Here is an 18,216-nt window from a genome sequence, read left to right as displayed (position 1 = left end):
CAGTAACACCAGAACGGAGATTGCTTCGTGTGGAGTGGTGTGTGACCACGAAACATGGACCGCCGATTAATGGCGTGGCACTGTGTCCAGCGATGAATCGTAGTTCCGTACGTACCAGGTGACCATCGTTAGCTAGCATGGCGGCGACCTGCGGAAACATCCCATTCTTCCAAAGTTTTGTAGAGGAACGTCCATCGGGTATGACTTCAGCTCACGGCTGGTACTGATTGAGGGATCTTCGACCGCACAACAGTACGTCACTGACATTCAGCGTTCTCACGTTTACCTGTGATATCATGTGACAGCATCGCTGTGCCATTTATCATCAGGACAATGCTCGTGCACACATGGTCCGCGTCTCTACGAACTGACCGCGAAATGTTGACACACTCCAGTGGCCTCCGAGGTATCCAAATCTGTCCTCAATAGAACAAGCGTGGGACCAACTCGAATGTCTACTACATCTCAGTGCCATTATCCAGAATATCAAGAACCAATTACAGTAAATGATTTTACGGTTTTGGCATCCACAACTTGGATACATGCTAGAAATATTTTAAAAATTCCTATAAAATCTTCCAAAAAAACTTATGATAGCCACATTAGCTGTTCATAGTTCCTTTATTACAGGATCGTTCACAACCGGCATCACGATGATTCAGTGGCATCTGTGAAAAAATGTGAATGAATTAGGAGGTATAATAATGGTAAAAATAAGGCAATTGATCAGAAAGACTGGGAAGAAATACTCACATAACTAATTTAACATTGGTTCGTTAAAAATGGCAATGGCAAGGAAAGCGTTTCTGAAGAAGAAAAATTTGTTAACATCGAGTATAGATTTAAATGTCAGGAAGTCGTTTCTGAAAGTATTTGTATGGAGTGTAGCCATGTATGGAAGTGAAACGTGGACGATAAATAGCTTAGACAAGAAGAGAATAGAAGCTTTCGAAATGTGGTGCTACAGAAGAATGCTGAATATTAGATGGGTAGATCACGTAACTAATGAGGAGGTATTGAATAGAACTGGGGAGAAGAGGAGCTTGTGACACAACTTGACTAGAAGAAGGGATCGGTTGGTAGGACATGTTCTGAGACATCGAGGGATCACCAATTTAGTATTGGAGGGCAGCGTGGAGGGGAAAAATCGTAGAGGGAGGCCAAGAGATAACTACACTAAGCACATTCAGAAGGATGTAGGCTGCAGTAGGTACTGGAAGATGAAGAAGCTTGCACAGGATAGAGTAGCATGGAGAGCTGCATCAAACCAGTCTCAGGACTGAAGACCACAACAACAACAACAACGTTAAAAATACACGGCATCCAAACGTTCGGATGGCGGTCGACTTGCCAGAACCACATAAACTGGATGGTTATAAGATGAAATATAAAATACTTCCAATGCGTAGCAGGAGTAGAAAGTGTACATCAGCACTGCGAGCCTCGAACATGGGTTGAAATAAGACCCTCCCTCCTCCCCCTCCCCCTCCCCCGAGGAAAACTATACGGAATGGTCTAGCGTTTGGATATACAAATATAAAGACTCATGAGTGATGAAAAATCAACAGCTTCTCGCAAAACCCACAGAATGGAGACGTGACTATCCTGAAGTAGGAAGCCCAGGTCACCTAACAGCCCATTTGACATAAAGAGAGCGGTTCTAGGCGCTTCAGTCCGGAACCACGCGGTTGTTGCGGTCGCAGGTTCGAATCCTGTCTCGGGCATGGATGTGTGTGGTGTCCTTAGTTAGATTTAAGCAGTTCTAAGTTCTAGGGGACTTATGACCTTAGATGCTAAGTCTCCTAGTGCTTAGAGCCATTTGAACCATTTTGACATACAGAGTTATGGAAACTGCAAGCGTGCAGTGTGCCCGAGAGAAGCGACTAGCAAGAAGCATAGAAATGTGCCGCTAGAGGGTGCACAGACGACAGGAGAAACACCACTACGTACGATGACTGGGAACCGTTTCAATATAACAGAGGAAAAGGACAGTAATATAAAAAATACATGGAGGGCAATTACTACTCATTGTCTCTTTCCTCCTTTATTGTGTAACGGTTACCAGCCTCGCGTTTCTTCCGCCTCAGTTTCCATTTCCATACCTGCTGGCCGCTTCTCTCGGGCGCACTGCGCGCCTGCAGTTTCAATTACACTTACGTCAAATGAGCTGTTAGGTGGGCTGGCCTTCCTACTTCAGGATAGTCATGTCTCCACCCTATGGCTTTTACGAGAAGCTGTTAATCTTTCATCACTCGTGAGTCTTTCTATTTTTGTATCCAAACGCATGTTTATTCTGTATAGTTTGCCCCTGGCGTCTTATTTCAAATTCTTTTTTTGGTCCATACACGCGGCTCGCAGTGCTCAGTCGTTCATGTACACTTTCTGCTCCTGCTATCCATTGATTGGTATTTTTGATGTTTCATCTTGTAATCATCCTTTTTATGTGGTTCTGGCAATTCGAACGCCATCCGAACGTTGGGAGACCGTGTATTTTTAACGAACCAACGTTAAATTACCTATGTGCATATTTGTTCCCCTGTCTTTCTGGTTCATTGTCTTATTTTTACCATTACTATACCTTCTAATTCATATTATATTTTTTCACAGATGTATTCTCCTGAAGACGCAATTAAATCATCATGAAACCGACTGTGTGTGCTCCTATAGTAAAGAAGCTACTAATAGCTAATGCACATACCAAAAGTTTTTACAAGATTGTAACAGAATATTTTTAAAATTAAAACAAAAAGCTATCAATTATAATAGCTGGGAACCTGCTCGTCTCAGAGGAGAATAAAGCTGCTTAATGATACGCTTTCCAATCGAATCATTTGGTGTGCTCAGGCCACAGAGAGTACCACATCGTACTCATAAGTGTGCTCACACTGCCGAGCGGGTTGTAAATTTGACTGGATTTTGTAATCACTGGAATAATTTCACATACTCTCTGTATCGGTGAAGTGTCATGTCGTTCCCTCCTCCGCTTCTGGGTGCTTCTTTTTTTTTCTCTCAGGCAGTGCATTTTAATGAGAAAGGCACTCGAATCTGTTGCAATTTGCGTTAATAAATCTCGGACGGCTTTGTTGCTTAAAGATAAGAGTCTATGCCAACATGAACCGTTTCAGAGAGACTCGAGATTCATGGAATTACTTCTAGAAAAGCAAATCCGGAAAGAAGAGGTTTCAAAAATGTGATGAGCATAAAACCTGGAGTACAGACAAAAGAAATATGTAAAGATGTCAGCGGTGTCCGACTATTAGGCTATACTTCCTGCAACAAGAAGGGTGTGCACATACATATTTTTGAAAATGTGAAGCAGTCTTCCCTGCAAGTTATCGCACCTTCTACTTACAACGTTTTAAATCTGTTGTTATCTGTTTTGTGATACCATCAGCAATGGACCACTTATTGTACCCACGTCTAGTATCTGTCTATAAGCCGTTTCTTGCAAGAAATAATACAAAATACCATCGACAACCACTCAGCATATACAGGGTGTCTGGGTTAGACACATACACAAACAAATCTTTACAACAAAAGAACTCGACATCTTACGTTGTTGCGCAAATACACAATCGATAGAGACACTGTCCAAGATGTGATCCGCGTCATTTCATGAACAGCTGCTGAGACGCATAGCGCAAGTGCGCCAGTGACAGGCCACACCTATCTCGACATGTTGACCAACTATATAATTCCACAGACGCCTCCCGACGCCATTTCCCAGCAGGAAGGTGCCCTACCCCACTATCATGAGGATGTTATCCCATTTCTCCATCAGAAGTTTCCTGAGCCACTGCCAGCCAAGCTACTATCCTGTACGACACTGTTGGCAAGCACGCGCCGTGATGTTCTGAGCCGAATACAACGGAGTCGGGATATCGAGGTCCCACCAGAGTGACAGACAATTAAGTCAGTTGGACTCCACGGCGTTATCGTCTTATGAGACGGAAGGCACGTACTACGCCCAACAGCTGTTGACCAACTAGATAACCTTCTAGTGTTACAGGTGATTCAAAAATATTTCTGTTTGCTGATGATACCAGTTTGGTAGTGAAGAATCTTGTGTGTAATATTGAAACAGTATCAAATAATGTAGTTCATGAAATAAGTTCGTGGCCAGAAAAATCCTCTGTTCTAAGGAATAAACCATGTTGTCTACAGCACACTTGCACGTTGTGAACAGCACACGATTACAGCAGAAAGACGACGTACAGAATGGCGCACCCACAGACTGCGTTGTCTTCTATATCTTTCACATCACTTGCAGCGCCATCTGTTGTTGAAAATTGTAACTACTGTACTTTCGAAAGTTTGTCCGCCTGAAAATGTACTGTTGTCCCAAGCATATTGCAACAAACGATGTATTTCTATCGCTGCTCGTTTAGTTTTTATTGCCGTTTCAAATATACCGGTCATTTTTGAAACACCCTGTATTTTCTATTCCGTTCCGAGAATTTTTCAAACCACCCTCGTAGTCCGCAACTGTGATATTCACTTATTGCGCTCATATATTTCAAAAATTAACCGAGGTTAATTAATATCCGCGCTACATCTTGCGCGGCTTAAGAAATTAATGAAGTGACAATATTGAATATTACGAGCGAAAATTAATTACAAGATTTCATCCTCCAGTTAATGGATTTTTTTTTTTTCGTTGCCGTTTTCACCCGTTCCTTCGAATAACTTTTTTAACACCCAGTGCTCTTTGGAATAAACACCCGACACATAGGTTTTCGCTACGTTAAGTTCATCTGGACCGTGAGCTGATGAAATTCGGATGACAATATTCCTATATGTTACGTTGTTTTGTCGCAATTTTAACACAGTTGTAAAAAGTTATGCAAGCTGAAGCACCGCAGTCTTCAATAAAGAAAAACAAAATGTAAAAGGGAAGAATATTTTATGTAAGTATTTTATATTGAGACAAGGTATCGTGGCGCAACTTTATGTCCTGCACGTTACACGTCGCCACAACCACCACAGTAGCCAGTAGCAGCTGTAGACCGCCTCTGCCAGACCCAAACTGAAGCGGCTGTCCGTGTGTCCACAGTTCCACCAGACGCTGCGCACCTACATGAACGACCGCGTCTGGGACTTCCACTTCTACGTCAGCAAGACGTGGCCCGACCAGCCAGTGTGCCTGCACTTCCCTGGGATGACCAATTCGGTGAGTACCGCTACCCTGTGCTCTCGCCCGCCATTCACTGCCAGCCAAGCTACTATCCTGTACGACACTGTTGGCAAGCACGCGCCGTGATGTTCTGAGCCGAATACAACGGAGTCGGGATATCGTGCAATGGGGGCATCGAGGTCCCACCAGAGTGACAGACAATTAAGTCAGTTGGACTCCACGGCGTTATCGTCTTATGAGACGGAAGGCACGTACTACGCCCAACAGCTGTTGACCAACTAGATAACCTTCTAGTGTTACAGGTGATTCAAAAATATTTCTGTTTGGTAGTGAAGAATCTTCTGTGTAATATTGAAACAGTATCAAATAATGTAGTTCATGAAATAAGTTCGTGGCTTGTGGAAAATAATTTGATGCTAAATAACAGTAACACTCAGTTTTTACAGTTTCTAACAATTCAACAAGAACCGATATTTTGATCAGACAGAATAGGCATATTACAAGCGAGACGGAACAGTTCAAGTTCCTAGGCGTTCGGATAGATAGTAAGCTGTTGTGGAAAGCCCACGTTCAGGATCTTGTTCAGAAATTAAATGCTGCTTTATTTACCATTAGAACAGTATCTGAAATAAGTGACAGTTCAACACGAAAAGTAGTCTACTTCGCATGTTTTCATACGCTTATGTCGCATGGTATTATTTTTTGGGGTAATTCTGCTGCTTCAAAAAGGGTATTTTTGGCTCAAAAACGGGCTGTTCAAGCTATATGTGGTGTAAGTTCGAGAACCTCTTGCCGACCCCTATTCAATAGTCTGGGAATTCTGACATTGCCCTCACAGTATATATTTTCTTTAATGTCGTTTGTTGTTAGCAATATTAGCCTATTCCCAAGAGTTAGCAGCTTTCACTCAGTTAATACTAGGCAGAAATCAAATCTACATGTGGAATACACTTCCTTGACTCTTGTGCAGAAAGGAGTGCACTGTTCTGCTGCATCCATTTTCAATAAGCTACCACAAGAACTCAAAAACCTTAGCAGTAGCACAAACACTTTTAAGTCCAAACTGAAGAGTTTCCTCGTGGCTCACTCCTTCTATTCTGTCGAGGAGCTCCTGGAGGGGCTGAAAAATTAAGCAAATTCCTGTGTTACATTGTTACTTTACTTTATTTAAACTTACGACTTGTCGCCTGAATATGTTTCTTATATTTCATTTTATCTGTTTCTACTATCGTGTTATAATTTCATGTATTGACTCGTTCCATGACCATGGAGACTTCTCCTTAATTTGGTCCCACGGAACAATAAATAAATTTAAAAAAAATGACTGCAGGCCAAGATCTTTCATCACGACGCTGTGTCCTCTCTCAAAGATGTTTTGACAGTGAGAAAACTGAGGGATCTGAGTAAGAATTGTTGGGACAACATCCATTCTATTCACATTCTTTCTTTGTTTTCATATTTAGGAAATTTGTTGGTGGATTACGTTTTGAACCTCAGTGAAATCGTAGACAGTGATTCGGCACGCCTTTCACATCTGAACCTCAGGAATGAAATTTACTCTCTGAAAATCGCGGAACAGAGTACGCTACCCTGAAAGGTGATTATGTAACAGAAAATGACTTCTTGTCCTTATACGCACATCCAACGCGAGGAGTTTCCTCCTCCACCTCTCCTAACACAACACAGATAATAGGGCATTTTCTTTACCACTTGCTTTTGAATTATTTCCTGGCCGTATTTTTAAGATTCCAGCAGCTTCTCTTTGCAAGGGATCGTGCTGATTTCCCAGGTAATCAAAGTTTGCATTATTTAAATGGATTACATTATGATCACAGTTCGTTGTACGTTCGGATTTTGTCCGTGACTACTGACTGTTTTTTGCTATAGGAACATTGTGATATAGAGCATCTGATCATATCCACCTTCAATTTCGTACAGATACTTGAGATGCAGAGCCTTCTAACGCGCTCACAGACGGTAATCACAATCATCTTGACCAATCTGAGACACTCATTGCCTTCCTTCACGGGGATGTAGGCTTTTTCGTGTCGAATTTCCATAAATTCCTATTGATTCTTTCCATAACCTTGCGCATACGTGGAAGGAAAGCAGAAAAGCTCTGCCCAGCAGATTCTCATCCGTCGCTGCTCTAGCTCGAGAGCCTTTCAATCTCCGCCGGAGATGGAACCTCTGCGAATGTAGTTCAGACGTCACATCTCCGCTACGCCAGTTCATGCCTACATTCACACTTCCAAGAGCCCTCGTTATACATTTTTCTTCTGAGACTGGACGTCGCCATTGACGCGTAACCATTTCTTCTAAGTCGTCAAGAGAGATTAACGGGGGATCTTTTCCTGTCTCCATTACAAACTAGATGCTGAGAGGCTAGCGAGAATAGTCGTTCAAATCCCTGTCCGGACATCCAGATTTATGTTTTCTGAGATTTCCATGAATTACTTACGGTGAATGACGGGATGGTTCTTTTGAAACTGCATGGCGATTTTCCTTCTGCTGCCGGGGTTTGTTCTCCGTCTCTAATTACGGCGTCGTCTTCAGGACTTAAGCTGTAGTCTTCCTTCCTTCTCCCTGAGAGGTTTGCAGTGAGGCGACAAGAAAACCACTTATCGGCCGTACAACATGGGGTCGTATAATGAATATATCGTCGTCATAGGCACTTATTTATTCAGGAAAAGTAGGTCTAATTCCTCACCTCCTTATATTGATTTAGATATTCAGCGGTTCCCTAAGTTATTTCAGGTGAATAGTGAACTTTCCTTTTACAAGGTCACAAGTGATTCCTTCCTCCATGTTTTCCAAATTCGGGATACTGCCCGCCGTTGACTACACTCATGCTCATAAATTAAGGATAATTGCATAATTTGGTGCCACACATCGTGTCACTACACAAAACTGGCGCTAATAGCATAGGCACATAGGGAACACACACGACACAGATCTGTATGTCCGCGGTATTGGTGATAAGTTGAGAAAACCGTCACGAAACACACGTGCTACCAAACGCCACTGTTTCCTGCGCATGTATCCCAACATCAATATGGGATATGATCACCATGCACGCGTGCACAGGCCGCACAACGGGTTGGCATACTCTGGATCAGGTGGTCGAGCAGCTGTTGGGGTATAGCCTTCCATTCTTGCACCAGTGCCTGTCGGAGCTCCTGAAGTGTCGTAGGGGTTTGAAGACGTGCAGCGCTACGTCGACCGAGGGCATCCCAGACGTGCTCGATGGGGTTTAGGTTTGGAGAACAGGCAGGGCACTCTATTCGCCTGATATCTTCTGTTTCAAGGTACTCCTCCACGATGGCAGCTCGTTGAGGCCGTGCGTTATCATCCATCAGGAGAAAGATGGAATCCTCTTCACTCGTGAAAAGGCGGACAGTGCAAAATGACCTCCCGAAACACCCGACCTGTTGCAGTTCCTCTGTCAAAGACACGCATGGGTGTACGTGCACCAATCATAATCCCACCCCACACCATCAAACCACGGCCTCCATACAGGTCCCTTTCAAGGACATTAAGGGGTTGGTATCTGGCTCCTGGTTCACGCCAGATGAAACCCCGGTGAGAATCACTGTTCAGACTATACCTGGATTCGTCCGTGAACATAACCTGGGACCACTGTTCCAATGACCACGTACTGTGTCCTTGACGCCATGCTTTAAGGGCTGTCCTGTGACGTGGGGTCAGTGGAGTGCACCTTGCAGGTCTCCGGGCGAACAAATAAACCATGTCTGTTCAGTCGTCTGTAGACTGTATGTCTGGAGACAACTGTTCCAGTGGCTGCAGTAAGGTCCCGAGCACGGCTAGCTGCAGTAATCCGTGACCGTCTGCGGGTGCTGTTGGTGAGATATCGGTCTTCATGTGGTGTTGTACACTGTGGACGTCCCGTACTGTAGCGCCTGGACACGTTTCCTGTCTGCTGGAATCGTTGCCATAATCTTGATATCACACTTTGTAGCATACGGAGGGCCCGTGCTACGACCTGCCGTGTTTGACTAGCCTCCAGTCGCCCTAGTATTCTACCCCCCCCCCCCCCCATAACGTCATGAATATGTGTTCTCTGAGCCATTTTCAACACACAGTCACCATTAGCACGTCTGAAAACGTCTGCACACTTACTCGCTGCACCGTCCTCTGACATGCACCAACACAACTTTGCGAATGTGGACTGCTGCCGGCGCCACCGTGCGAGGACCGCAGGTAAAATGCACCGCATGGTCATACCCAGAGGTGATTTAAACCTGCAAACCGACCACCAGAGCATTGTTTCACAATGTATCAGCATTATCCTTAATTTATGAGCATGAGTGTACATCGATTACATGGAACATTAATCATTAATCCGTATTGTAACGTAATGTAGTGCATGCTTTTAGCGTGTGAATCTACACTAGTGTGCCAATGTTAGTTATAATCAAGATATGCGATCATATTTTCCGAGCAGATTTTCTGAAGGGTTAAAGAACAAGGTAAGTCACACGAAACGCCTGGCTAACAGTCTTCACAATAGGTAATTACCGAAGCTCTGACTCGGAAGATATACACTAATGTTCAGAAAAAAACAGAACACGAACGACTAGAGATAGGACGTTCATATTCACAGGGCTTGTACATTAGTATGTTCTGCAGAAATTATTAGCATTTGAACCATATCGGCCCGCAGGTTCGAGGTCAACCTCGAAATTGCGTCGCAACACCTCCTACCGGTAAAATGTACCTGTGGCTCTCGTTGTCGCTATAAGCTGGAGGTTATGGGTCAGTGACACTTCAGCAGATGTGTAGTATGCCTCGCAGATGTATACGCAAACCGTACCGTCTAATCAGTGAGTCGGAAAGAGAGCGCCTTATTGGCGTGAGAGAATGTGATGCGTCCATCCGGGATACTGCTGTTCGTGTGGAACGAAGTGTGTCGGCAGTGCAACGATTGTTTGCAGAATGGTTCACGGAAGGCCGTAGAACACGACGAGATGGCTCAAGAGAAGATCGACACCTCATCCGAATGGCAGTGCAGGTCAGATCTGCGTCCTCCTCTGCTCTGGCGCAACAGTGGAACAGAGGAACACATCACACACCATCAGGGTTATCAGTCCGTCGCAGTTTATTACAGCATGGGTTGCGTACGCGTCGTCCACTTTTCTGTCTACCTTCGACGAATGTGCAGAAATGTGCTAGACGGCAATGGTGTATGGAACGACGTCACTGGGGGCGGGAAGGGCATCAGATAGTATTTCGGACGAGTTCAGGTTCTGTTTTTTTGAAAATGATGGCCGCACTTTGGTTCGCCGCAGACAGGGGGAGGTGCATCACAGTAATTGCATTCGCACAAAACATTAACACCAACTGAAGGCCTTATGGTGTGGGATGCTTTTGGGTACATCCATAAATCACAGGTGGTGCGTGTCCAGGGCCCTGTAACCAGCGTGACCTATGTGAATGATATCCTGCGACCCGTAGCCAAATCTTTTCTGCACAACACCCCAGAAGCCATTTTTCAGCAAGGCAATTCACGACCACATGTTGCTGCATGAACACGTGCCTTGCTGGTGTCACGGGATGTCAGCCTTTTGACCTGGCCCGCCAGATCAACGGACTTGTCGCCAATCGAAAATGGGTAGGTTATATCGTGAAACGATGGGTGCAGCACTATGACCCAAAGCCATCCACCCCAGATGGACGTTGGAACCAGGTGAATGCAGCGTGGATGGCTATCCACAGGACACCCTTTGCTTCTTAGACGCATCGATGGAACAAGTTATCTGGGCCCGTGGTGGACCCTGTGACTTCTTGGCAACAGGACGCATACTGAACAGAGATAACTAAAATGCTAATCATTTCTGCAGAAAATACTGATGTCCTGTGAATATGAACGTCCTACAGAAAATACTGATGTATATGTCCTATGAATATGAATGTCGTATCTCTAAAGTCCACAGCTCGTGGTCTCGCGGTCGCGTTCTCGCTTCCCGAGCACAGGGTCCCGGCGGGGTCAGGGAGATGACAGGGTGTTTGTGTTGTCCTCATCATTTCATCATCATTCATGATGATGAAATGAGCAGAGGTTGGGAATTTGTACGGGCGCTGATAACCGAGCGCCCCACAAACCAAATATCATCATCATCATTATCTATTCGCTCAAGATGTTTTCAATTTTCTGAGCATGAGTGTACATTCCTGTGTGTAGCAAGTGTAGTATGTCTCTTGCACAGTAATTTCAGTACTTTCTGCCGTTATAACACTGTTTTACAATCAAGCAAAGTGCAATGTTTACCTTGTTGCTTGAGACCTGCTTTTTGCAAGACAACTGTAAATCCCCCACCACAAATCCCTGGCCACAGCAGGCAATAAAATCATCGTATCTGCTAAACCGCACGACTTTCCTGACGAAAGGACACTCACCAAGATTTTTTACATCTTTAGTCTACAAGCCACCTTACGGGGTCTCGGCGGAGGTACCACTATATCTTCTACCCTTCCCTCCTCCATTTGGGAACAATGCATTGGGAAAGTTCCTATCGATAAGCTTCCGTATGCCTTGTTATTCCCTGGTTTCTCGTCGTAACCGTTTTGCGAGACACATGTGGGACTGAGGGGGAAGGCGGCCGCGGGGGAGGGGGGGGGGGGGGGGAGGTGAGGGGTGAAATACAAAGTTCCTGGGATCTTCTTACAGCGTACACTCTCGGAAGTTCAGCACTAAATCTCTCCACGATGCACAACGGCTTTCTTGCAGCGTCTGCCACAGTAGTTTGTTGACCATCTCCGTAACTCTGTCACATTTACTAAATGAACTTGTGGCGAAGCACGACGGTCTTCAATGGACTTGTTCTATCTCCGCCATCAACCAAGCCTGGTAAGGTTCCCAAGCCGATGAGCAATTCTAAAGAAACGGTCGAACAAGTTTTTTGTAAAGCTGCTTCTTTCGTGTACGAATTACTTTTACTATGGATCCTTTCAATGAATATCAGCCTGGCATCTGCTTTTCCTGGAAACTAGTTTTATACGGGTATTCCACTTTAGATCGCTCCGGAACGTTACTCCTAAATACTTTACTGCTGTTACTGCTTCCAGTGATTTATCGTTGATATTGGATCTCTATGCCTGTTTTTGCGCAACACTTCATTTTTAAATAAATTTCATTTTCAACTGCTTGCTCCATCACCAATCGTCGTTCTTCTGCAATCTTCTGGCATTTCACGCTCGCGTTACAACATTCCTGCAGACAACTGCATCATACCCGGACAGCCTCATGGATCTTCCGTCTTTACAGACTAGACCATTTATGTACAATGCACATACGATTAGTAACTGCCCTGTACTAACCCCGTGGGTACTTTACGAAGTACCTGTACCACAGTTGTTTTCGACCCATTAAGAGCGACGTGTTGAGTCCTGTCTGCTAGGAAGGCCTGAATACAGTCACAAATCAGGTGCAGTATTCGGTACGGTAGCAGTTTTTTCACCAAAAGACAATCCAGAACTGCATCAAATCCATTTCTGAAATCAAGAAACACAGTATCAACCTGGGCGCCTTCGTCTACGGCGCTCTGGAGCACACTGGCGATCAGAACGAGTTGAGTTTACATTTGCTACGTTCCTAATCCTGTTACAACTGTTTTTAGTGTGAGCGGGGAACACGACACCTCGCTTTGACAAGGCAGCCATAAAATCATCACCCGTCAATCTTTCTTTCTCGACACCTGCCCATCCACACGCCGTTCTGGAGCCAAGAGGAATATGCTGCATTCCTCGTCCTTTTAATTTTTACAGTGGGCAGATATCAGGACACCAGATACTTAAGCCCAGCCCTGATGCAACCCATGTTTTCCTACAGGACCATACACTGATAATCCAAAACACTACGACTGGCCGATTAATAGCGTGTTGGTCCATCTTTGGAACGCAATGCACTAGCGATTCCGCGTGGCAGGAATTTGACAAGTCTTAGGTGTGTCACAAGAGGTAAGTGGCATCACATGTGTACTCGCAGGCGGTATATTACGGGTCTGTAGTTTGTGGGCGTGGAGTTGGGTCTGATAGCGGCCCTGGTATGTTCGATCGGCTTCAGATGAGGTCGGCAGCAAAGACATCAACGTGTAATGCTCCTCATATCATTATTGTATGATTCCGGCTTTGTGACACGGATATTCGTCCTGCTGGGAGATACCTACACTGTCGGGGAAGATATCAACCGTGAGGGATGCAGGTGGTCCGCAATAATGTTCACGTAGTCCACAGTTCTCATGGTGTCTTGGACAGAGGTGTACAAATTCCCATTGCAGCCTGCTTGCCCCTAGCTCCTCTGCAACCATTCATGCAGGTCAGCCTGCCGCGACGTAAACACAAGAGTACGCATGTACTGAGGCATAGTGGGTAATGCGACCGACTTGGGCTCCCGCAAGCCCGGGCTACCTGGGTTCCCGCAGGCCTGCCAAGCTTCACGGGACCCGCTCAGCTTGCTGCGCCTGACAACAGGTTGCGCTGTCAAGCTACCGTGACTAGAGTAGCCAGGTAGTTAGCCCGCAGTTCATTTATCGCAACGGTGTGGGCAGCACAATGAATAGGTCGGACTTTAGTGAGATTGAAAAAAAATTGGCAACTGGCGAATACATGCTGGTAACGAAACAGAGCACAAGTGCCCCATAGGAAACGTTTTCGTGTGTTTATGAGGCCGCTTCAAATAAATCGGTAGGTGTGTCTCAATGCAAACTATGGTTCAAATGGCTCTGAGCACTATGGGACTCAACTGCTGTGGTCATCAGTCCCCTAGAACTTAGAACTACTTAAACCTAACTATCCTAAGGACATCACACACATCCATGCCCGAGGCAGGATTCGAACCTGCGACCGTAGCAGTCGCACGGTTCAGGACTGCGCGCCTAGAACCGCGAGACGCAAACTATGTAAAAAGCTCTTAAGTACTTATTTAGGAACCTCAAGTATGTTACGACATGTGTGCAAATTTGACAAGCAGTTCCCTCACTCCGGAAATTTCTTGAAAGAGGACAAAGATTTAGTGGCCGAAAATGGCATCGAAATGTGTGCTAAGGACCTGAGACCATTTAGCAGTATAGAGGGAGAAGGATTTCGTGGTAACCCGCAAACGATGTCAAAATCTTTTGTAAGGTACTCTTTTCCATGCACTGTCCGAAATATTATGTAGACAGTAATGTTCCTCTTGATGGTCAAGTGTGCAAAATTTCTTCAAGATCGGAATAAAACTGTAGGTTGGTGTAGAAGTGTGTAAGTAAAGTACCCTCCGCCATGTACCATTCAGAATTTTAAGCAGACAGCACCCTTCATCCTCTTTGAATATCAAGTATGCCAAATTTCATCAAGATCGGAATAAAAACGTACAATTTGTCGAATTCCGTTAGGTAAAGTAACCTCTGCCATGCACCCTACGAAATTTTAAGTAGACTGTGACCTTCCTCTTGGTTTCAAGGTATAGTATGCAAAATTTCATCAAGATTGTATGCAATACAAACACACGGACACAATGAAAACACACTTTCAGTTTTTCTCAAATTTTCCAATTTTTCGGTCGATTTTCGAAAAATTTTATTTCATAAAAACCTTGTCCTGAGAATTACGAACACAGCAAAAAAAAAAAAAAAATGCCGAATTGGTCCAGCCGTTCTCGAGTTTTACGCTTATCAACGCATTTGGCAATTCATTTTTATTTACATAGATAATAAGCCCGAAATATACGCGTAAAGGAAGAATGTACAAATAAAACCCAATATTTTTGACCTGAAATTAATATATATATAATGTTAGGGTTTGTCTTTTGGTGCTCAGGTAAAATAAAAACTTTTAATTAGCGTTCATAGTACGACAATGAAGCGCGCAGACTAAACGGCTGCGTAGCGCAGCTCGGCAGTAACATGGGAAGGCAAGCAAGTTTCCCGCAGCCTGCCCGGGTTGGGTTGTGCTTGGCTTGGCTGGGAGTGAAGCAGCCTGCCCGTTCTGTTGACAACGCGCGGCGGCCTGCCCGCCTGGCCACCGGGCAAGCATGGGCGGGTTAAAAGCGGAACATGTACACCTCTAGTCTTGGATTACAACCAATGGTCCCATGGAAGCCCAGTTGAGAATCCCCAATACTATAATAGCGCCGCCAGCAGCGTGCGTTCGTGAGGGCGTTGCAAGTTTGGAGCAGTTTTTCGCCGGAATAATGGTGCATCTGGTCGCGACCATTGACCCGATGTAACAAGAAACGTGATTCATCCAACATGACGACACATTCCTATTGATCCCGTGCCCATCGCACTCGTAATTTATGATGTCGTTGGGTCAACATGGGAACACGTATAAGCTGGCTGTTGCAGAGCCCCACATTCAGCAATATATGCTGATCGGTGTGCTCTGAAACACTTGTGTCTGCTTCAGCATTGTAGCCTGCCGTCAGATCTGCTACATGTCGCCGCCTATATTTTACAGAGCTGGCGAGCTGGCCACTTAAGTCTTTACGATGAGGCATGGACGTCCGAGTCATGGTTGCACTATCATTCAACCTCTCCCATATACGTTCACGACAATAACACGGGAATATTCGACCATCTGGGATTCAGCTAAACTGTCCGCCTCAGATATTTCCTGAACCGTTTGAGATATCGTAATGCTGTTTCCAGCCAGATGAATTGTCAGAAGACATCACTAAACTAAGTATAGTTTCTTTTCATAGCTATATTCATGACACCGATACGGGGATCAACTTCGCTGCTTTCAAATGGAATTATACTAATTTCTGCTGCTAGTATCGGAGGTTTACTAGAGACGAATTCAGCGGCGTACCGCTCTTAAAAATCTGCGTACTAGTTTTGCAGAAATTACAATATTTAGAAGTTCGGATTTATCTGTTTTGAACATGAAACAGACTGCTGTGTTATGCAGACGTGGTATAAAGACTGTTAAATAATAACTTCTCGTCATGAGTTTAATGTCAAATTACAAAATTACATCAGCAACAGTAACAAAAAGGAGATCACAAAATAATGTGGTCAATAATCATTTCCTTAAAATTACAGCCGTCAAGCTTTCGAAATGCTTTCCCTCTACTGTTATATATGTTTGCAGTCGCTGGAGCGAGGACTTCTGAACAGCCTGAAGAGTGGCTTTCCATATCATTGCACATGCTGCAACAATGCGATGTTGTAAATCCTCTTGATCGTCAGATGTTGTCCATTAACTTCATTTTTGGGTTAACTGCACAGAAAAAAAGTTCAGTGACATTAAATGAAGTGAAAGTGCAAGGCAAATGATAACGCATTCGTGTATTATCCAGCGACCACGAAAGAGCTGGTTGAGCGCTTTCCTAGCCACAAGTGGTGGTGAACCAAGCCCCATCGTGGTAGAAACACCAGCATACGGGTTACGTACTTCAAGTGATTCTTCCTCTAGCAGGGCCAGTAGCACTTCGGTAATAAAAAAATGGCTCTAAGCTCTATGGGACTTAACGTATCAGATCATCAGTCCCCTAGACTTAGAACTACTTAAACCTAACTAACCTAAGGACTTCACACACAACCATGTCCGAGGCAGGATTCGGTCCTGCGATCGTAGCAGCAGCGTGGTTCCGGACTGAAGCGCCTAGAACCGCTCGGCCACATCGGCCGGCATGGAACATGCGAAAACCCAACTATTTACCAGTCTGCTTTGACCCATGGCATCGTTAAAATGGCGAACGTGGAAATCCAATACATGTAAAATATGTAACATAACAAGGATTATACACTATGTGATCAAAAGTATCCGGACACCTGGCTGAAAATGATTTAAAAGTTCATGCCGCCCTCCATCGGTAATGCTGGAATTCAGTATGGTGTTGGCCCACCCTTAGCCTTGATGACAGCTTCCACTCTCGTAGGCATACGTCCAATCGGCTGGAATTCAGTATGGTGTTGGCCCACCCTTAGCCTTGATGACAGCTTCCACTCTCGCAGGCATACGTTCAATCAGGTGCTGGAAGGCTTCTTGGGGAGTGGCAGCCCATTCATCTCGGAGTGCTGCACTGAGGAGAGGTATCGGTATCGGTGAGAGAGGCCTGGCTCGAAGTTGGCGTTCCAAAACATCCCAAAGGTTCTATAGGATTCAGGTCAGGACAGTGCAGGCCAGTTCTTTACAGGGACGTGCATTATGGTGCTCGATCGTGTTGAAAGATGCAGTCGCCATCCCTGAATTGCTCTCCAGCAGCAGGAAGCAAGAAGGTGCTTGAAACATCGATTTAGGCCTGTGCTGTCATAGTGCCACACAAAACAACATAGGGTGCCCTCCATGAAAAACACGACCACACCATAACACCACCGCCTCCGCATTTTACTGTTGGCACTACACACGCTGGCAGATGACGTTCACCGGGCATTCGCCATACTCACACCCTGCCATCGGATTGCCACATTGTGTACCGTGATTCGTCCCTCCACACAACGTTTTTCCACTGTTCACTCGTCCAACGTTTATGCTCCTTACACCAAGCGAGCCGTCGTTTGGCATTTACCGGTGTGATATGCGGCTTATAAGCAGCCTCTTGACCATGAAATCCAAGTTTCCTCATCTCCCGCCTAACTGTCATAGTACTTGCAATGGATCCTGATGCAGTTTGGAATTACTATGTGATGGTCTGGATAGATGTCTGCCTATTACACATTACGACCCTCTTCACCTGCCGGCGGTCTCTGTCAGTCAACAGACTAGGTCGGCCCCGTAGGCTTTTGTACTGTATATGTCCCTTCACGTTTCCACTTCACTATCACATCAGAAACAGTGGACCTAGGGATGTTTAGGAGTGTGGAACTCTAATGTAAAGACGTATGACACAAGTGACAACCAATAACCACACCACGTTCGAAGTCAGTGAGTTTCGTGGAGCCCCCTATTCTGCTCTGTCACGATGTCTAAGGACTACTGATATCGCTGATATGGAGTACCTGGCAGTAGGTGGCAGCACAATGCACTTGATATGAAAAACATATGTTTTTGGAGGTGTCCGGATACTTTTTATCACATAGTGTATTTATTATCATGAAATCACATTCACTGGCTTTGCCAACCCACAATCAGTCACTTTT

General features: G+C 45.0%; 1 protein-coding gene across 1 annotated transcript in view; it reads left to right on the top strand.

Annotated features, from left to right (window-relative positions):
* The window catches only part of LOC124783433, a 241,145-nt gene that overhangs the window by 78,003 nt on the left and 144,926 nt on the right, over nt 1–18,216 (top strand). Inside the window, exon 2 of the mRNA XM_047254024.1 lies at nt 5,054–5,170. Within this exon, the coding sequence (XP_047109980.1) occupies nt 5,054–5,170 (117 nt within the window). The remainder of the gene's footprint in view (nt 1–5,053; nt 5,171–18,216) is intronic.

Source organism: Schistocerca piceifrons, chromosome 1 (genome assembly GCF_021461385.2).
Source record: "Schistocerca piceifrons isolate TAMUIC-IGC-003096 chromosome 1, iqSchPice1.1, whole genome shotgun sequence".
NCBI lineage: Eukaryota > Metazoa > Arthropoda > Insecta > Orthoptera > Acrididae > Schistocerca > Schistocerca piceifrons.
The sequence above is the reverse complement of the archived record's forward strand: the minus strand, read 5'-3'. Positions and strand labels throughout refer to the sequence as shown.